We start from the raw sequence: 22344 nt of genomic DNA on the forward strand, positions 1-22344 counted from the left end.
TTAGCAATGGTAACATGGAATAGACAGTTTTTGGATACTTGCCAGGTTCTTATGGCCTGGATTGGTCACTGTTGGAAACAGGATGCTGGGCTTGATGGACCCTTGGTCTGACCAAGTATGGCATTTTCTTATGTTCTTATGATCTTCTGCTAGCAGATGGGAGATGGAGTCAGATTTCAAAGCAGACGTCACTCTAGATATACCCCTGCAGTAACCTCAGCTCTTCAGTATTCACTTCGAAAAGCCATTGTGGATATATCTTTGCTTAAATAACGATTAAACCTGAGAAAAACTTGAACTGGTTCAACTAATTTCAAAACTGGAGATCGCCAGTGCACCCAACCAATTAACGCAGACACCGGACAAACTGTGGGTGTCTTGAACTAGGGGTAGGCCGCGGCTTACCCGTATTTGCTTAGTCTCGAGGTTTGTTATCCGAGGTTCTCCTTTTCCGGGGCAGCCGTGGACGGGATGCTAAGTCCATCTGTCTACACTAAGGAAAACGAAATTATCAGGTAAGTAATTTCTCCATTTCCTAGCGTGTAGCCAGATGGACTCAGGACCAATGAGATGTACAAAAGCTACTCCCGGACAGGGCGGGAGGCTGCCCGTGGCCCACTTAATACTGCCTTTACGAAGGCTGCATCTTCCCGGACCTGAACATCAAGGCGGTAGAACCTGGAGATGTGTATGGAGGACAACGTCGCCGCCCGACAGATCTCTGTGGGCGACAGCAGCTTGGTTTCTCTGCCCAAGAGACTGCCTGGGACCTCATAGAATGAACCTTAACCTGTAGAGGTAAAGGCTTTCCTGCCTCTATGTAGGCTGCCTTGATTACTTCTTTGATCCAGCGGGCTATGGTCACCCGCGAGGCCGCTTCTCCTTGTTTCTTCCCGCTGTGAAGAACAAACAAGCGATCCGTTTTGTGCACCGGTTCCGATCTTTCCAGGAATCACACCAGGAGTCTGCCGACATTCAGATGGCGAAGAAGGCGTGAGTCTTCAAAGTCCTTATGTTCATCTGGAGCTGGTAGCGAGATGGTTTGGTTCAAGTGAAACTCGGAAACCACTTTTGGAAGGAAGGAGGGGACAGTACGCAAACTTGAGGAACGGTTCCCAACAGGATAGAGCCTGCAGTTCAGAGATGCAATGAGCTGAACATGTTGCCACCAGGAATGCCGTCTTCAATGTTAAGAGGCGTAGTGACAGACCGCATGTTGGTCTGAAAGAAGCCCTAACTAGGAAGTCTAATATTAAATTGAGATTCCATAGAGGCAGCAGCCACTTTAGGGGTGGTCTGAGTTGTTTAACCCCTTTCAGGAAGCAAGACAAGTCTGGATGGGTTGATAGCCGGATACCATCCAATTCTGCTCTGAAGCAGGCCAGTGCAGCTACTTGGACCTTGAGGAAGTTGAGGGACAACCCTTTCTTCATACCGTCCTGTAGGAACTCCAGAATCATGGGAATCTTGGCTGTCCACAGGAGAATCCCGTGGTCCTCACACCAGGCTTCGAATACGCTCCAGATCCATATGTATGACAGGGATATGAAGAACTTGCACGCTCGAAGCAGGGTGTCAATCACGGCCTTTGAGTAATCACGCTTCTTCAGGTGAGTCCTCTCAAGGGCCAGACTGTATGAGAGAATCGAGACACATCTTCGTGGAGAATCGGGCCCTGCGTGGAGGTAGGCACAGAGGGTCTTTTCATGTTTGTGTACCATGGTTGTCTTGGCCAATCCGGGGCCACTAGTAGAACTAGTCCCCTGTGATGTTCTATCTTGTGGATGACATTGCCCAGTAGTGGCCCTGGGGGGGGGGGGGGGGGGGGGGCGGAGGCATACAATAAGTCTTCCTCTGGCCAAGTCTGGACGAGAGCATCAATTCCTTGGGATTGTGGCTCTCGTCTGCGGCTAAAGAACCTGTGGACTTGGGCACTGAGATGGGTGGCCAGTAGGTCCATGGCTGGGAGGCCTCAGCGATTTACTATCAGTTGGAAGGTTGTGATTGACAGCGTCCATTCCTCCGGGTCCAAGCTATCTCTGCTGAGGAAGTCTGCTGAAATGTTGTCTTTTCCTACGATGTGGGAGGCCGAGATCCCTTGTAGGTTTATCTCCACCCATGCCACGAGAGGGTCTATCTCCAGAGACACCTGCTGGCTCTTGGTTCCTCCCTGGTGGTTGATGTAAGCAACCATTGTCGCGTTGTCAGACATTACTCGAATTGCTTTGCCTCTGAGTTTCTGGTTGAATTGCAGGCATGCTAGTCTGACTGCTCCAGCTTCCAGGCGGTTTATGTTCCATTCCGCCTCTTTCTTGTTCCATTGTCCCTGGGCCATCAGTTCCTGACAGTGGGCTCCCCACCCTCGCAGGCTCACATCTGTGGTAAGCAAGATCCAATTCAATGGAATAGGCTTATTCCTGCGCTTAGGTGGTCTTCCTGTAGCCACCACTGGAGCTGAGAACGTACCTCTGCTGGTAGTTGGAGGCGAATTGGGTAGTCCTGGGACAGTCGGTTCCATCGTGACAGTAAGGAGCGATGGAGCGGTCACATATGGGCCCTTGCCCAAGGGAAAACTTCCAGGGTTGATGCCACGAGGCAGAGGACTTGGAAGATAGTCCCATATCTTGGGGCGTGCACTGGTCATCAATCGTCATAATTGTTCCATCAGTTTCCTTCTCCTCAGGGGAGGGAGGAAGACTTTGTTCTGTTTGGTGTCGAAATGGGCCTCCAGGTACTCTAGCGATTGAGAGGGCTGCAGACTGCTCTTGCCCGTGTTCACGACTCAACCAAGTTCCTGCAGTAGGCTCTTGACTCTGCTTGTCACCTGCCAGCTCTCTTCCGAAGACTTTACCCTGATTAGCCAATCATCCAGGTAAGGGTGTACCAAGATCCCTTCCTTTCTCAGTGTTGCTCCCATGACCACCATGACTTTGGTGAAGGTTCTGGGGGCGGTTGCTAGGCCGAAGGGTAGTGCTCGGAACTGGTAATGGTGACCCAGTATCACAAAGCGCAGGAAATGCTGCTGATCCTGATGGACTGGGATGTGAAGGTAGGCTTTGGAAAGGTACAGGGAGGTTAGAAACTCTCCCGGTTGACAAGCCATTATTACGGAGCGAAGAGTTTCCATGAGGAAGTGTAGAATCCACAGATGACAGCCGACATTCTTGAGATCCAAGATGGGCTGGAAAGATACTTCCCTTCCCTTCTTGGGAACAATACAATAGACGATGCATATAGGAACAATACAATAGACGATGCATATAGGGAAAAATAACCCATGCTATAGTTACACAATGTTGGGTTCCATATTAGGTGCTACAACCCAAGAAAGAGATCTAGGTGTCATAGTGGATAACACATTGAAATCGTCGGTTCAGTGTGCTGCAGCAATCAAAAAAGCAAACAGAATGTTAGGAATTATTAGAAAGGGAATAGTGAATAAAACGGAAAATGTCATAATGCCTCTGTATCGCTCCATGGTGAGACCGCACCTTGAATACTGTGTACAATTCTGTTCGCCGCATCTCAAAAAAGATATAATTACGATGGAGAAGGTACAGAGAAGGGCTACCAAAATGATAAGGGGAATGGAACAACTCCCCTATGAGGAAAGACTAAAGAGGTTAGGACTTTTCAGCTTGGAGAAGAGACGACTGAGGGGGATATGATAGAGATGTTTAAAATCATGAGAGGTTTAGAACGGGTAGATGTGAATCGGTTATTTACTCTTTCGGATAGTAGAAAGACTAGGGGGGCACTCCATGAAGTTAGCATGGGGCACATTTAAAACCAATCGGAGAAAGTTCTTTTTTACTCAACGCACAATTAAACTTTGGAATTTGTTGCCAGAGGATGTGGTTAGTGCAGTTAGTATAGCTGTGCTTAAAAAAGGATTGGATAAGTTCTTGGAGGAGAAGTCCATTACCTGCTATTAAATTCACTTAGAGAATAGCCACTGCCATTAGCAATGGTAACATGGAATAGACATAGTTTTTGGGTACTTACCAGGTTCTTATGGCCTGGATTGGCCACTGTTGGAAACAGGATGCTGGGCTTGAGGGACCCTTGGTCTGACCCAGTATGCATTTTCTTATGTTCTTATAGCACCCCGTATTTTGTTGGGGCATGGGAACCAGAGTTATTGCCTTCAGACTGAGTAGTCTTGGTTAAAGTGGTTTCTACTGCCAATCTCTTGGAATGGGAGTGGCAGGGTGACAAATTTGTCACGAGGGATGCTGCGAAACTCCAGAGTAACCTTCTTGAATGATGTTTAGAACCCATTTGTCCGACGTTATCTCGACCCATCTTTGGTAGAAGAGGGGCAAGTCAACCCCCTATATCCTCTTCCTGTGGATGGGTCGGCCCATTCTCATTGTGGAGCACGGCTGGAGCCTGCCCCCAGGCCTGCTCCCCTCTTGGTCTGTCTGTTCCGAAAGGGCTAGGACCTTCCAGAGGGATGAGGTGCCTGGAACTGCAAGTTCCTGTAGGGTCTAAAGTGCTGCAATCCTCTGCCCTTGGTTCTTCTGGGGGAGGGACGCTGAGATCATTTACTCCTAACTTCCGGTAGCCGAGGCACTGGGGATTCACCCCATTTGCTGGCTAACTTCTCCAATTCACTTCCGAACAAGAGAGATCCTTTAAAAGACATTCTTGTGAGATTTGCTTTAGATGTCGCGTCCGCAGACCAATTCCGTAGCCATAGTTGTCTTCTGGCTGCCACTACCGAGGCAATGCCCCCTAGCTAAGGTGCGCTCCAGGTCTGAGCTTACGTCTGTCAGGAAGGCTGCTGCAGGTTCCATCATTTCACCGGTATACATTCTGGAGTTATTTGCCTCTCTTGAGAGAAGCAAGCAGAAACATGTCATCAGTGTGCAGCAGGAAGCAATCTGAAGTTTCATCGCTGTTGCGTTGAAGGCCTGCTTAAGGATGGATTCCAATAGACTGTTCTGAGTGTCCTTCAATGCAGCCCCTCCCTCAATGGGGGGGGGGGGGGAGGGGGTTGCTGGTTCTAGGGCTTCCAAGGCCCGACTCCCTTTGAAGCTGGCCTCTGGGGCATCCCTTCCAGGTCAATCAGTTCCTGGATGGCTTCCATCATTGGAAAGTAGCATGAGGCCTTACGAAGGGACACCAAGATGGGGTTCTTCTTTGGTTCCACCATAGGGTCCGTGCCAGGAATACCCAGAGTCTTCTGAGTCTAGGAAATAAGAGCTGGTAATTCGTCTTTGTGGAAGAATGTATGGTTCCATTCTTTGTGAAAGAAGTATGGTTCCATTCTTGGAGGGATTTCTCCTTCTTCCAGGAGTTACTCACTCATCATCTGAGGTGTGTGGGTCCCTGTTAGGGAAGTTCTTGGTTAGGCGAGGCATCTGAGCCGGGCCGGGAGGATCTTGTGCTTCCGGCAGGGGTTGAGCCTGGGGCTGATTGTGCCTGAATGGCTTGCAGCCCTTGGAAAAATTCCAACCAGGAGAAGGTCCCTGGGTCCATGTTAACCCTAGGGGGAGTCTGAGTAGGGGGCCCCGAGGTGCCCTCCTGTGAAGAAGCCATCTCGGAGATGCATAAGTCCAGGAAGCTATAGTCAGTAGTTCTGGAGCCATCTCCCGACAGTAAGGGGCCAGGCTTTGGTTCCCCCTGGGCTTCTTCACAGTGTTGATACAGGCTGCGCGGCTCTTATGTGGCAGGCTGTGCAAAGAGTGCCTTCTAGCCTTCTTTTGTGCTGGTGCCATTGTCTGTGTGTTTGTGCGCGTGCAGTTGTAAATGCAGCTGTGCGTGTAGATACGGGCGCCGGGTGTGCTCAGTTGTGCAAGCGTCTGTATTGGACATGCGCAAGTTAGGCGTATTGGCCATCCGGCCTGCCCCGCGCATACTGCCGGTCAAGAAGGGAAGATGGTGCTGACGACCCCCGCGCGTAAAATGGCGCCCCCCCCCCCGAGGGTCTCCACGCGTGTGGATCCCTTGCACCGGATCAGGACCTAGCCCAACCAAGACTGCTCAACCCGATCAGTGCTCCCTTCTAACCTCGCCAGGGACGGATTCGGAACGGCAATCCGAGCTGTGGAGACTGGAGACCTGAATTTAAAGATTTTCTCTTACGTGGTCTCAGCGCTTACTAATCGTGTTCCAGACGGTCTCCAGCTGCGGGGGGAGAGGGAATTACCTTCACCGCCGCGCTCGTTTCTGCACCCGCTGCCTTTCAGCCACACTGGGGGGCTAAGTCCATTCCGGGAATCGACTACCGGACCAAGGCACACCCTCTGAGGGATATCTGAGAACAACCTCAGGAATTCTCGACTGGGGGAGGGATCCTTAGGTATCACCACAGGAGAGCGGGGCTCGATCTTCCTTAAGGTAAATTTTTTTTCTTCTTCCGTAATTCTTAACACTATTCTAGTGTGTGGGATACTGTCCGCATCTGCTAGGAGACTGGGAGATACTGAAGAGCTGAGGTTGCTTGCAGGGGTATATCTAGAGCGACGTCAGCTTTGAAATCTGACTCCGTCTCCCATCTGCTAGCAGAAGAGCTCAATACCCATTGGTCCTGAGTCCATCTGGTTACACGCTAGGAAATACAAATTTTTTTTTCTTTATACAAATAACGTTTTCTGACGTATGTCCAGTTAATTTGTTTAATTTTTTTTTATTAGAGGAAAAGGGATCTTAGTGATTGGGACTGGGGAAGAAGGGAAGGAATCTGGAAATGGGAAGACAAGATTCTCTCATTTTCCTCCTCTGCAATCTCAAGTGGAGAGAAGGGAGGGTAGGGAGAAATGGGATCAGGAGTGGGAAGGTAAGAAAAAAGGGAGTATTGTGGATGGGAGTGGAAGAGAAGAAAGAAAGAGGAATAGGAATGGGGTGAAGGAATAAAGCCACAGACTCCTCCCTTTTTTCCCTAGCCCCTTGGATTCCTTCACTCTCCCTCTTTCACTTCTTCCCTCCCCAACCCCCTGAACCCCTCACTTACCCTGGTCACCCCTTTCCTCAAACTGCTTCACTCAGCTGGTTCCGCCCCCCACACAAACCCCTCTAATTCTGGTTCACTCCCTCCCCCACCTGATGAACCCCTCAGTTTTCCCAGTCCATTCACTCCCCCTCCCAGTGATCACCATTCTTTGTATTCAACTGATACCTGGTTCACTCTCTCTCTGCCCCCTCTCCGCATCCCACCAGCAACTATCATTTTCTAAGAGGAGGAGAAGGATGGCAGCCTTGCAGGTCCTCCAGCATGTCCTCCCTACCCATCTAGCCAGGGACCAAGCATTGTGCTTTGAACTATGTGGTTCAAAGCGTGCCATTCGGGCCCTGGCAGAGGAGCAGGGAGGATGCATCGGAAGAGCAAAGAGGCTGCAGTCTTCTTCCTGTCTGAAAATGATAGGAACTGGTGAGTGAGAGCATACAGGGGGGTTAGACCACACCCTCCACTGCCACCAATAATTTTCTTCCAGGAAGAGTGAGCAGGAAGGAGAGGGGAAATGTGCTGCTTACTACCACCAATGCTTTTGTTTTGAGAGGGTCCTCTGTGTCTCATTGCAATTTGGCCAGAGTTAGACAATTTCATGGCAAGGGCCGAATTTTGTAGTCCTTTCCGTGGCCACACAGTCACGAGAGAATGGGGGCCCTGCCGACACAGATATAGTCTAATGTAGTGGTTCCCAATCCTGTCTTGTCGGGTTTTTAAGATATCCACAATAAATATGCATGCAATAAATCTGCATGCATCGCCTCCATAGCACACACATTTTATCTTGTGCATATTCACTGTGGATATCCTGAAAACTTGACTGGCTGGAGGTCCTCCAGGACAGGTTTGGGAACCTCTAGCCTAATGGTAACTGAGTAACATTTTATACTTCTGATCTGTTCGAGACATGATGCATCTTACATTGAACTGATAAACCCATCAAATAGGTTATTACTGGGTATTAACTCCACAGACCAGAAAAATCTCCACAAAAACTGTAGGAAACCAGGAGGAGGGCATGATGGCTGGCCTCTCCGGTGTATCACATGATGAAATCAGGAGACTAGACCAGGTGGCAGACACGGCGTGAAGGACTCCTACTGGCCAACTAGTGGGGGAAGAAGTTAGAGAGAAAGGAATGGGCAAGGGAAATATGATAAGGAGAAAGATGAAAGAATGGATGTGAAGGATGAAAAGAGTGCATGTTGAGAGGGAAAGGAAGAGAATGGGTTAAAAGCGGAAGGGATGAGCAGCTGTGTGATTACACTACATGAGAAGAAATGCTGGGATGGAACTGGAGACAGGTAGATGAGACTGGAAGGATCCAATAGGCGTGAGCGGGAAGAAGAGTTTGGAAAGGAGGCAGAAAAAGAACAGTAGAGGGGTAGAAGCAGGCAAGAAAAAGGTCCCTTTAGGAGGCTGAAAGACAGACTGCAAAGAAAGTATGAGAGAAGAAAGAAAAAACAAAGTGGAGAAAGATGCTAATAGAAATTTTTTTTTAAAACTATTTAACAGATGATACGCACACAAGAAACATGCAAACTTTCCAAGCAAATTATACAGGAAAAGAAATGTTTCGGCATTGTAGATAGCATACAGATGTAAGGCAAGACTCCAATACATCCAAAAAGCAGCAGTTAAGCACAAGAGAAGTCAAGAGCTGTGTATGTAGTCCCAATATGTCCCCCAGATACTTTTATTTATCCGATAATGAAAAATGTGAAAGCAAAAATCATCATATCCAAAATAGTAAAATAGTTTTATATCTTAAATATACATTTTATACATAATTGGCACACAGTCTGCAAGTCATTGCTACAGAATTAACCCTGGGGATCTGTGGTAAGACCCTATCCTTACCAAGACATGTGTTATATCTCACAGTATCATTCCAGATTCATGACCGGGAACCACGTTACCATTTTTTTTTTTTTTTTAACCAAAGTGCCTGCGAGATCCCAATGCATATAGATTTTCAAAGCCTTAAATAAAATATTTACTAAATCACATGTTGGATGAAAAAAACAAACAAACATATTTTGGACAAAGAACAAGATTTTCAAAGAGGCTTTTCAACTCATGATCACAGTTTACTCTTCAATATCAAATAGAAAAATATTTTTAAATAATTAAGGAATCATTGTTTGTAGCATTCTCGGATTGAAGCACCTTTTGATATGATAAACCGCCCTAAATTATACTCAAAAGTTACAGACACCATTGTCTCTTATAAAAACATATTAACCTGGGACCAGAATCAGATCATTGCGGGCTGCAAGGAAAAGGGCCATGGAAATTTACCTTAATAATGGAGTCTATAAAAAGGTATGCAAAAAGTTGAGGAAGTGATTTTTTGGAAAGTTTTGCCTGCACTTACTTACATGGAGAACCCAGGGCTGGGGTCTCCCAAGCTCTACATTCAGGAGCTCCTCTTAGACCCGTTCTCTTCCCCCACCTCGTGTGAAACTGGGCCTTTACTCTTTACAAATACACCTCAACCGTGTTTTTGGAGAGAATGGTTAGTGCCTTAAAAGAATCCACACAGACTGCAACTCTGCCATTAGTACATACGGTAGATTAAACAAAGATTAAAAGCTAACTGTACCCATATTTTTCTTCATCATGTTGTAGAACACGCCTCCCTGTTGGAACAAATGAGGAAGCCCCCTTGCATAAGACCACACATCTTCTCCTGCAAAACAAAACCAATAAAAGAGCAGTTAATTGACATGAAACGAACAGACCAGGGAATGAAACCAACAACTGGTGCTGACCGGAATCTACTGCTATCATTCGCTTTCACATCTGTACACCTCAGTACCCTGATCAAAAATGTCAGTTTGAAGTACTCTGAACATGTTCCTGCAAGAGAAAAAGATGCAGTGGTAGCTTTCTCCCAAACCACTCACAAAAGGAATAGGCAAAATAAAGGCAGAAAGTGTTCGTATTTTGTAGATGGCAAGCAAAAATAAGGTGTTGTATAGGTTTTAGCATTATGGAAGAGTAGGAGCAGCTACTCTGGGTCTCTCTATATGGGAAGAACCATTCTTCCTGCTTTGGCCACATCCCCTTAGGTCAATTTATTGTGCATTCCACATCTATGTAAAATGTATGCAGCAGTATTTGGCTCATCCAGTGCAAGTTACCTGCGATATCATGACCTTGTACATGTGTGACGCAACCCGTGACGTTCTTCCAAAGATGGCTGCCCCACAAGTGCTGAGAAATTAATGGCATAAACAGAACTGTCTACATTTAAAAACATTTCCCATGCAGGATAGCAGAAAACCACCCCATTGTTCTTGGTTCTTCTATGCTTCAGTTTCTGCATAAAAACTAAACCATCCCACAAGGCTAATGTAACAAACACTCAGCAGATAACAAACGCATCCAGTTAGCAGGCAAACTAAAACAGGAATGTAAGCTCAATAACGCTATACAGTTCACCTTTAAAATATACTGCAGTCCAGACAATATATCTAATTGCACCACTGGAGCTCTCTAATATAAACGTTTTGGAGCTTGGCCTTTATTCATGTTAGCTGGCTCCAGTTTTTACTGCAGTGCATATATGTTATACATAAGAAAAGTAGATATGCATGTGCAATATTGGGTCAGACCAAGTCCAGTTGGGTCACTCAAAAGTACGCAACAGATCTAATCCCTATTCATTCCTAGCAGTAAGAGGTGGCAAACTCCTGATCTACTTGGTTAATAACTATTTATATATTTTGTATACAGATATTTGTGGTAACATGATTCTGTTATTCAGGAAGTTCAAACTTTTTTTTAAGCCCAGCTATACAACAAAACTATTCTCCAGCTATCAATTCCACAATTTAGTTTTTTTCAGTTTATGCATAATTACTTTCTTAAATTTGTTTTAAATCTGCTACATTTTATAGTGTCCTAGTGTTATTTCAAAGGGTGATAATGAGCCTCATGCCACATGGAAGGTTCCTGGTTCGATCTCCAAACTGGGACATGCCCTCTCCGGTTTGGCTGAGGATCGGGATTGTGCGGAGGCAGTGTTTACAGTTGGGAGGGCAGCAGGGAAGTGATGGCTATTGGCAACTGGACTCAGGACCCATGACTGTAGGATTCTGGGAGGAGCCCCCCAGCCGAGGACAGTCACAGTAATTACCAGAATAGTTAAGTTGGAGGGTAGGGGAAAGGGATATAAAATAGGGAAAATATCAAGTGTTTTGAATGAAGGCTCATGGCACCAAATGAACTGAAGTATAAAGCAGCAGAAGGGAAATGCAAGGTTAAAAAGAAAAAAAAAGTTGAGTAAATAGCTGTTCCTATTAACCTGCTCTACCCTTCTCATGGTTTTAGAAACCTCCATCATATCCCACCCACCCCCACCAAGATCTTCAGAATGGAGCTGCTCCATCCATTTATCATTTTGGTTGCCCTTCTCTTAATTCCTTTCTTGATATGGGGTTACCAGAACTGCACACAATACTTAAGAAGTGGGTCATACCAGGGATTGATACAGAGGCACTGCAAAATTCAGTTTAGCTTTCCATTCCTTTTTAAAAATAGGATTTAACATTCTATTTACTTTTTTGACCACTGCTGCACACAAATGAAAATTTGTTCTTACCTGCTAATTTTTTGTTCCTGTAATACCACAGATCAGTCCAAAAAAGTGGGTTGTGTATCCCTACCAGCAGGTGGAGTCAGAGAACAATTAGAACTTTGGGCACTGCTACATAACAAGAGTGCCACCTGCAGTCACTCAGTATTGACCTGTACCCATGCCCATGCTAACAGAACTAAATAACGAAGGGTAGCACCCTACCAAAATTTCTGGACTACCACTTTGTCGCTGGCAAAAACCAGACCGAACTGCTAAAAACTGCTCCATGAATGTCTGCAAAAAATGAACTTCAACAATAAAAAACTTAAGCAGGTTCTGACCAAGACAGTCTTTCGGTATCTGAAGAAAGGGGTGGGCCTCTGGAATGATCTGTGGTATTACAGGAACGAAAATTAGCAGGTAAGAACCAATATTCATTTCCTGAACATACCAAGATCAGTCCAGAAAAGTGGGATGTACCCAAGCCACCCTACACTGAGCGGGAACCCGAAAGACCCACATGAAGCACTCTCCCCGAAGGACGGTTCATCAGAAGCCTTAACGTCCGATCGGTAATGTTTCGTAAAAGTGTGAATAGACAACCACACCGCCACCCTATAGATCTCCTGAGGCGACAGTAACTGACACTCTCTCCAGGAGGTAGCCTGAGCCCTAGTGGAATGAGCTCTGAGACCCAAAGGCACCTGACGCCCTCAGGCTATGTATGCCGCGCAAATGGCTTCCTTAATCCACCGAGATATGGTCGCCTTTGACGCTTTGACCCCTTCTTTGGGCCACCAAACAGAACGAACAAATGATCAGAACGTCTGAAGTCATTGGTAACCTCCAAATAGCGCAATAAGGCACGCCGCACATCCAAAGATGAAGGTCTCTTCAGAGAAGACTCCCGGGACCAGTTAGGAACCCCGGAAGCTCCACAGTTTGATTGACGTGAAAGGCTGAAACCACCTTAGGGACAAAGGATGGAACCGTATGTAACAATATTCGATCGTCGTAAATCCGAAGAAAGGGATCCCGACAAGACAGCACCTGCAACTCAGATCAGACAGGTCGAGCAAATGGCCACCAAAAACACCGTTTTTAAAGTCAGATCTTTCAGGGAAACTCCACGAAGAGGCTCGAAAGGAGCACCACATAGAACTCGCAGGACTAAATTCAAACTCCAATCCGGACACACCGAACGGATGGGAGGGTGCAAATGTTTGACCCCCCCTTAAGAAACAGCAATACCCGGATGCGCTGCCAGCAAACAGCAGTCAAAGTTCCCCCACAAGGCACCTAGAGCTGCAACTTGTATACGAAGGGAATTGAATGCCAAGCCCTTAGCGAGGCCCTGATGCAGAAAGTCAAGAACCCGAGGAACATGCACTGCTAAAGGATCGCAGGAATGCTGATGACACCACGTCTCAAAAAGCTTCCAAACTGTCGCATAGGCCATAGAGGTGGCTGGACGTCTCGCCTGTAGGAGGGTGGAAATGACTTGTTCTGAATAACCCCTCAAGTGTAAACGTCACCTCTCAAAAGCCAAGCCGCGAGAGAGAAGCGATCCTCCCAATCTGAAAATATGGGCCCCTGATGGAGCAGATGCGTTAGATGAGCCAGCTGAAGTGGACCCTCTAGAACCAAGTATACCAGATCCGTGAACCACAGATGACGTGGCCACTCCGGCACCACCAGAATCACCCTTCCCGGGTGCTGCTCTATGCAACAGAAAGCCGACCTATGGGGGGCCAGGGCAGGAAGGCATACAGCAGAATCCCCGTGGACCAAGGACACACGAGAGCGTCTATGCCCACCGAGCCCTGTTCTCGGTGACAGCTGAAAAAACAAACTGTTTTTGTGTTCGCCTGCGTTGCCATCAGATCCAGCTGAGGAGTTCCCCATGTGGCACAAATGAGATTCCACGCCTTGAGAGAGTTCCCATTCCCCTGGGTCTAGTTGCTGTTGGCTGAGTTAATTGGCTTGCACATTCTCTACTCCCGTGACATGGGATGCGGCAATGCCCTCGAGATGGTGCTCCGCCCAGCTGAACCGAAGACGTGCCTCCAGTGTTATGGAGGGACTTCGAATCCTGTCTTGCCGGTTGATGTACGCCACTGTTGTCCAAGAAGACTCGCACCATTCTGCCCTGGTTCCAGGGAAGAAATGCCCGCAGGGCCAGACTTACAGCCCTGGTCTCGAGCCGGTTTATGGACCAGGATCTTTTCATCGCCGACCAGAGCCCTTGGGCGGACCCCGCCCCCCCAACCTGTGAGGCTGGCATCAGTGGAGATTATCAGCCAATTCGGAGTGTCCTAATCCACCCCCCCCCCCCCCCCCCCCCCCCCGTTCCAGATTGTCCAGTCACAGTCACCATTGACAGACTGGCTCTGGATTCCAGAAGAAGAGGCATTGGTAGATTGAATTGCTCAGATACTGGGCTCCAGCGACACAAAAGCACAAGCTGTAAAGGTCTTAAGTGAGCGAACGCCCAAGGAACCAAGTCCAAGGTTGAAGCCATGGAGCCCAGGACCTGAAGATGATGCCACACTGTGGGATTGTTCCTTCGAAGAAGGGAATGTATTTGTTCCTACAACTTCCCTATTCGGTCCGCCGCTAGAAACACTTTGCCCAGCAAGGTATCGAATTATGCTCCGAGATAAATCAACTTCTGAGTGGGTTCCAAGTGACTCTTCTGCACATTGATTACCCAACCTAGGGATCGCAATGTGAACATCGCCATGTGCACTAATCTCTCGCAGTCCTACCGAGACTTCGCGCGAATCAGCCAGTCGTCCAGGTATGGGTGGACCAAGATTCCCTCCTGACGAAGGAAGGCCACCACCACCACGGCTAACGTGCGAGGAGCTGTTGCGAGACCAAATGGGAGGGCTTGAAATTGGAAGTGTCATCCCAAGACCTTGAACCGCAGAAACCTCTGGTGAATCAGCCGGATCGGAATGTGTAAATACGCCTCCGTGAGGTCCAGAGAAGCGAGAAACTCCCTTTTTCGAACCACGGCCATCACTGTCCTCAGGGTTTCCATATGAAAGCGAGGAACCCGAAGGCAACGGTCCACCTTCTGCAGATCGAGGATGGGCCGAAACGTGCCCTCCTTCTTGGGGACCAAAAAGTACATGGAGTACTGTTCTCGTCCCTGTTGAGCCCGAGAAGTCGTTGTAGAGTCACCCGGAATGCCTCTCACTTGACACTTGAAGCCACTCTGGATGCCACAAAAACCTCCCAGACCGGGCACGAGAACTCCAGTGTATACCAGTCTTTGATCACTTCTAAGACCCAGCGGTCTGATGTAATTCTTGCCCATTCCGTGTAACAGTTGGATAATCTGCCTCCGACAGCTCTGATGACTGAATGGGTGTGCATGGCTTCATTGGGGGTTTTTATTACTTCCTGCATCAAGATGTCCCAAATTCTTCAGGGCTGGCGACCCCCTCAAAAGGACTGCTGGCGCCCCGAAGCAGGTGGTACAGAGTATCTATCCGCTCTGAAGCGGTGAGAGTTCCAAAACCTAGCTCGAGGAGGGAAGACTTTCTTAGAAGATCTTATCTTCCAGCAACCGATTGTCCTTGGATTCGGCAAGCAGCTTTACTAGCTGATCCAGATCTTCCCCAAAGAGGAGCTTGCCCTTAAAGGGTAGATTACAAAGCTGGGACTTGGAGGACAAATCCGCCGCCCAATTTCACAGCCAGAGGAGACACCGCACCTCTCGCCGAGGTCCTCACCAGATCATACAAAGCATCTGCAACATAAGCGATGCCTGTTTCTAGGCGGGCAGACTGCAGAGCCCCACTGTCGCCCGCACCAGCCCCAGCAGCAGACTCCTGGACCCAACACAGACAGGCCCTAAAACCAAGACACAGAGAAAAACTATTGCAGGAGACAAGGGAGCAGCTGTAGCAGAGACAGTGGTGAGTAGCCAGTGGCGGGCGAAACCCTGACAGGATTATCCAATTCCCCAGACGCCCGGCTTCTACAGAGGGATGGCCCACGAAGGTGCCTAACACCTCAGGAAGTGACTGTAAACAAAAAAACTAAATTCAAACTAACTAAATAAAAAATATAACTAAAGACTGCAGGTGTGCATCTGTACCACCCGCTGGAGTCAGAGAAATACTGAGTGACTGCAGGTGGCACTCATATAGCAGTGCCCAAAGTTCTAATTGTTCTCTGACTCCACCTGCTGGTAGGGATACACAACCCACTTTTCTGGACTGATCTGGGTATGTTCAGGAATTGAGGGTTTCAATGTATTGTTCACAATGTCTCCAAGGGCCTTTCCAAGGTGATGCATCAGCCACTCGGCATCGTGTACCTGTAGTTAGGAATATTCTTCCCTATGGGCATCACTTTGCACTTGTCCACATTAAATTTCATCTGCCAGTTAGAAGCCCAGCTCCTCAGTCTTGCACGGTCCTCCTACAGTTAACTGAGCACAATTAGCTTGGGTTTTAACTACTTTGAATAAATTATGTCATCTCTAGATCTTATCTTGTTAATTGCTCCTTTTTCCTTTATCATTAATGAATATGTTAAACTCCGATCCCAGTGCAGATCCTGCTCCCCTTAGGGAAAATCTGAACTAAAACGCCATACATGCAATGGGGTAAACCAGGACTGAACCAACGTGCTGATATTTAAAAAAAATAAATAAAAAAAATATGGAACCATCTAGTAACCCTTATTGGTGCACTACACACTATAAGCCAATTGTTTGCCTTGTGAATCAGCTGAGAATGCAACTTATGTCAGCCACATTTCTGGCCCTCAGGTGTCAATACCCTCGGGACTTAGAATTCTGTTTTTGAAATTAGCTCTACTGTACTAGTGAGATCTTGGTCCACACAGAATGAATTCAGTACAAAGCAAATGGGAGAATGTGCAAAGAAAATTGTAATAACAAATAAAATTCACAGTATAAGGGATCATCACTAAACTACATATTCAAAACAAAACTTTTCTACTCCAGGGATCAGGTGCAATTCTTCAGCTACAAGTTTATCCCAAATTGTTAACATTTTATAACTACAAGGAAACAGAATTCTTTACTCTGTAGCAAAACATTTTTGTACCGATTGAGTGCTGCAGAAAAGCTGGAAGGCCAAATGTTTGGGTTCTTTGCTACATTTCATGTCACTTATACAATGATAGACTGTGCCTTCCAAATAATCCTTCCCCCACCATCTGATAAGGATGACCCTATTGTGTATGCATGCCCAGCAATGCACACCCCGTGAAATTTGATCATTTTGTAACTATAGAAATATTTGTCAACTGTTTCTTCAAACGTTACACAGCAGTGTTTCCCAATTGGAGTGCCTTCAGACCTGATTAGGTGTGCCATGGAAAAAAATCACCACTGCCTGACGTTCACAACCAGGCCTGCAACTCTGCTCTGCTTTCAGTGTCTTGCAGCAACAAGAGAGAGGAGCTCCTTTCTGAGAGCATGTGTGATCAAGCGTGCCTCTTCTCCCTAGAGACAGCCTGAGCTCTGAGAATGGCATGCAGGGCACAGATAGCTGGGCCTAGTTTTATGCAGCAAATACACTGCACATGGTCCTCCTTCCCTTTAGCCTCTGTGCTATCCCCAGGCTGAGTGAGACAGGGAGAACATGCATTAAACACTGAATGTAACTTAATTTTATTTAATTTCAGAGATTTATATTCCCCCTTTATAACTGATAGAGTTGAACAAGGTGGTCCATGCTGCGTGAGTTCTGGGAGATAGGGCCGTTATGGTTTGTTCATTACGTATTGAGTGACTTTTTTTTTTTGCAGGGTTTTGTGTTAAAGAGTACCTGGCAGTGGAAAGAGTTTGTGTTGCCATTACTGAAGCAACTCCATAATATGAATATTAATTTAAAGTTACATATTTTACAGTATAATGGCCTATATATGTATTTTGGAGGAGATTATGATTGGTTCCTTGTCATCAAAATTTTGGTAATGGTTTACAGGTACGAGTCCCCAATCTTAAGTACTTACGGTAATGCTTCTGGGAGGACTCAGCAGCATTTCAGTTAAGAGAAAAGCAGGAAAGGAGGTGATTTGAAGTAGATATTGCTGGGACAAATGAGATTGTGGTGGTTGGAGAGGGAGGCAAAAACTGTTAGGGACAGGGGTGCTGATGAGAGACTGCTGGGGATAGGGGATGGACTTAAGAGACAGATGGACTACTGAGGACAAGGGGGGATGAGAGAGAGAAGCAAGTGGGGACAGAGTGGGACATCAGGTATGAGTCTCCTTCCCATGCCCCACTCTGTCCCCAGTAGTCTCTCTCAATGTCTCTCTCCATCTTTCATGAGAGAGAGATTGCTGGGTTGCTGGGTGGAGGAGATTACCACTAAAAGAATAACTAGCATGGCGCATACCTGTATGCCTAATGCCCACCTATGTTAACCTCAGACCCTGCCAAAATATCAAATTCTGGCTATGCCACTGTTCCCTAATATTTCAAATAGTCAAAAGAGCTAACATGCCAAGGGGGATCCCCCTTTTTTTTTTTTTTTACTTTCTCACTGATTTGACCTGTGCTGGGCTGAGGAGGGGAGGGGCCATGCTCTTTCCTCACTTCAGACAGCAGATTAACTTGAGCCACCCAGACGCAGGTTTTCAGGATTATCCATAACGAATATACCTGAGACAGATTGCATACAATGCAGGTAATGCATACAAATCTCTCATATGCATATTCGTTATGGATATCCTGAAAACCTGACTGGCTAGGTATGTCCAGAGGACTGGGTTGAAAACCTCTGGTTTAGATGAACTGAACCACCTCAGATGCAAAAATGTAGTCACTGGAGTGATTCCACAGTGTGAAGAGAGCACATTAACTGCCATGACCAGCAAACAGGAGAAAACAGGGGCAATAAACCGAAAGTCACCACAAAGAAAAACAGCCGAAGTACATCAGAAGTCAACCCACAACCAAAAGGTTCAAAACAGGAAGGTATTTAAAAAGCAGCAGCAGCAACTTTTTATCATCTTTAAAAACTAGCTCCAAGGACTTTGAAATATTTCCAAAGTACCCATAAGAAGTGGTAAGAAGCACTTTGTATTGCAGCTCCACTAAAGTCACTCAAGCACTTGGCAATAACTTTAAGGTATGATTGATTCTTGCTGCAGGGCTAGGACTGGGGGAGGACGCCAGCTACCAAAGTCCAAGAAGGCATGATCTGCAGGGCTGACGACATGAGAACACAAATACTGTAAAAGCCAGTGGCCCCTAATTTCAGAAAGCAGAGAACCGCCCTCTCCCTTCTTGCTCCAGTCCCCTGGAGCAGATAGAACACAGGCCATAGCAAATAACCCTCTGTTCCCTATTCCAGCCCCTCTCTTATTCCCCTCTTCCCCTATCTACAAGGAATAAAAAGGGAGAAAGGGTGAAGATGGAGTTTAGAGCAGAGCAAAAAATAATTTAGTTTATATCTGATTATTTCTATTTCTAATTTGTGATCCCTTATTCTGTATTTCATGAGGGTCTGTTTTGTGTGTGTGACTGAGATGAAGTATTATGCTAGCATGTAGGTATCTGCAGCAGTACAGGTTGTTCTGTTTTTTTCCACCAGAAGGTGCATTAGTGTTTTAGGGCCTGGCTGAATATTTGCAGTGTTGTCTTTTCATACAGAGTTGTTGCCGTTTGAGTTCTGGGAGTCCATACTGTTTTGGTATTGTAGGTTTGCTCAATAGGTTCTGAGTGACTTTTGGCAGGATTTTGTTACTTTACAAAATGCCCAGTAATGGAATGACTTTGTATTAATGTTACTGAAGTGACAACATAATTTGACATTTTTTTTCCTATCCCAGTTCAGCCCAAGTCAGCCATTTCAGATATTACCTTCAAACCAGTCTAGTGCAAATTTTCGAAAACATTGTAGGTCGAACGGACCTCGCATTTTCTACCCTCCAGGTCCTTATGCACCAATGACAGAATGCAGGATGTTGCCGAGCAACTGCCCCAGCAACAGCAGGGCCCGCCGATGTCCACAGCAGTCCAGCTTGCTCTGTTTCCCTTACAGGATGTGTATTAGTATTCTACACCTGCTGTAATATTTACACGGCTTCCTTTTCATAGATAGGATTCAGATTCAGGTGCGAATCCTAGGAGTTATTATTGTGTTGGAATGGTAGGACTGCTATGTATGTGCTGAATGATTTTCATTATAGAAGAACTGGTCAAATCATGCTATCAAATAATGTTAATGGTAGCTTTACTGAGTGGTTGAAACTGACCATAGGTTTCTTTGCAAGGTTGTCCTTCTGGACCTTTTCTAGTAGTGCCTTTTATAGCCAATAAAATAAGTGATTAAATAATCTTGAATAAAAATAATTTCAATAACAGCTTGTAAAAAGTGTTAAGAGTACTCTTTCCCTTGCATCATTTTTACAATAAATATTTAGACTTTTTTTTTGTAGAACTATAGATTGTAGGGTGTTATGGACGTGAGCATTGCTCGTAAGGTGTCATGACAGAAAAAAGGTTGAGAAACACTGCAGTAATGATTTCAGGATAAACCCCTAAAATGAGCCTAGCTGCCAAATTTTCCAATATATGTAATGCCTTTATACAAGACTTAGGAAAACCTATATAAAAAGTTACAATAATTAAGATGTCAAAAAAATGCTTGCCCAATTGTTAAAAATATTTATCACAAAGATTTTTAAACATGTTCACATTTTTAATTTTAAAAAACCCTGATCTTATTAGACCTAAGCTGCAATTTAAAAAGAGATAATTGCATCAAAATAAAAATCTAGATTCCTCAGCAAAACTTTAAAAGATATGCAAGTCCCATTTAGCAAAATTCTAGGGTCCTCAGATGCAAATGATAAAGGAAACCTAGAGAACCAAACCAACTGTTTTTACCGGATTTAAAATCAAATTATTTCTACACATACAACTGTTTATATCACTTAGGCAAAGCTAGGCCAATTCAAATATATGATAATTCTTCAAGACAGGAAAACAATGTCATCTGCATAAAAGTTTAAAACATAAGCTTCTATTATTGAACAAAGAGGATGCATCCATAAAACTACACTCAAACTGAAATCTCCATTCAGCTAACAAATGTCTATTAAAAATTCCACCTACACGCCACATACAACTTACATCAACTCGGAAGAGAGCCATTTCCCTAGGAAGCCCTGAACTCTGGAACACCCTCCCCACCGAACTGAGAACACAGCAAAACTTAAAAACCTTCAAAAAAGAACTAAAAACTTGGATGTTCACTAAAGCATACCAAAACACCCAATGACTATGCTACATGAAGAACAATCCAATGAACGTAACTAACCTGTACAGTTTATCAAATGAACTATGCTTATAACGACTACAAAATGTTAACAAGCACGTGAATTTCTGTACACTGTTAAACATCGATACTTTGTAAACTGTTGTGATGGCAAAACTGAACGGTATATAAAGCTTGATAAATAAATAAATAAATAGACCGAACCATGCAGAACGATTTTCACAACTCTGTTCTCTATCAGAAAGATAAGATTTAAACTAACAAATACACCCTCTCAACCCAAAACTCAACTGACTGATAATCGGGTGGCTAATCGTATCAAATGCGGCTGTCTAAAAACACTGCTAGTATTGCCCTTCTTTTATCTAATTCCAGTAATAAAAAATTTGAAACAGACTAAGTCTCAATACTATAACTTGTGAAATTCATACTGATTAGGATGTAAAATATTCTCTATCAAAAACTCATTTAAAGTGAGGGGGATCTAAAATGACAGAACCTTCTGGTTGTGTGTGGGGTTGCTCTGTCTGGGTCCTGTTGATTTTGCCTCTACATGCCTCATTCAGCAAGAAAACTGCAGGCTAGGGAGAAAGAAGCCCTGCCAACATTTCTCCTATGACTTCTGGCCCAATGAACGCCCATGTGCAGCAGAGAACCATAGAACCGGGAGCTCTCTCGCTGGGAGACATTCGGGAGGAAGTTGTACCCGATACCGCCCCTTGGGCTACATACTACTCTGTCCCCTGAAGAACCGACGGCCCTGACTAACTCCGCAGAAGACAGCCCTCTCACCCAGTCCCGCATGTTCATAGCACTTGATGGTCGGACCTTGAGCGGGCAATATGAGGCAGGAACATCAGAGTTGGGTTTTGAACCTTCCTTTTTACCATTGGAAGCCAGGGAACAGCCCAGAAGCACTGTACTTCAACCATATGTTGGAGGAGCACTCGTATTGCCTGAGATTACAAAAACGGATCTGGTAAGACCAACAGTGACATCTTTAGAATCAATATGGGAGACCATTCAAACATTGAACTCAAATATTTTTAACCAAATGACCCCGGTCTATACTTATTTGGGAAATTTACATACCCAAGTAAGAAATGTGGAAAAAGAAATTGACGCATAAGAAAACCATTGAGTTACTGCAGCAGGATTTAAACAAATCAGTACTTCAGGTTTCTTTGATTAAGGAAAATCAGTTGCTGTTTGTAAGGCTGGAAAATATGGAAAATTCGATTAAGGGGAAAAATTTATGTTTTATACGTATTCCTCGGGATCAACTAACTCCCCCAAAGGATATGTGGAAGAAATATATGCTTGAAATCCTCAAAGTTCCTGAACAGGCACCACCTTTAACTTCAAGAGTTTATTACATTTCTCCTTTCAAGGGAAAGGAATCTGTAAATCAGAAAGGGGTTTCAATTCTTACTCCAAATGTGCCTCCACAATTAAATCTTTGATATCCTTGAAACTACCCAAAAGGATTTAATTACTCCTGCCACATTAGTGGTTTCGTTTCTCCT

General features: G+C 45.5%; 1 protein-coding gene across 2 annotated transcripts in view; it reads right to left on the minus strand.

The window, feature by feature from the left end:
* VCPIP1 (valosin containing protein interacting protein 1) overlaps positions 1-22344 on the minus strand; it is a 76542-nt gene that overhangs the window by 12527 nt on the left and 41671 nt on the right. For both annotated transcript variants that reach the window (XM_029591406.1, XM_029591405.1), the window contains exon 2: positions 9561-9647. In XM_029591406.1, the coding sequence (XP_029447266.1) occupies positions 9561-9647 (87 nt within the window). The remainder of the gene's footprint in view (positions 1-9560; positions 9648-22344) is intronic.

Source organism: Rhinatrema bivittatum, chromosome 2 (genome assembly GCF_901001135.1).
Source record: "Rhinatrema bivittatum chromosome 2, aRhiBiv1.1, whole genome shotgun sequence".
Lineage (NCBI taxonomy): Eukaryota > Metazoa > Chordata > Amphibia > Gymnophiona > Rhinatrematidae > Rhinatrema > Rhinatrema bivittatum.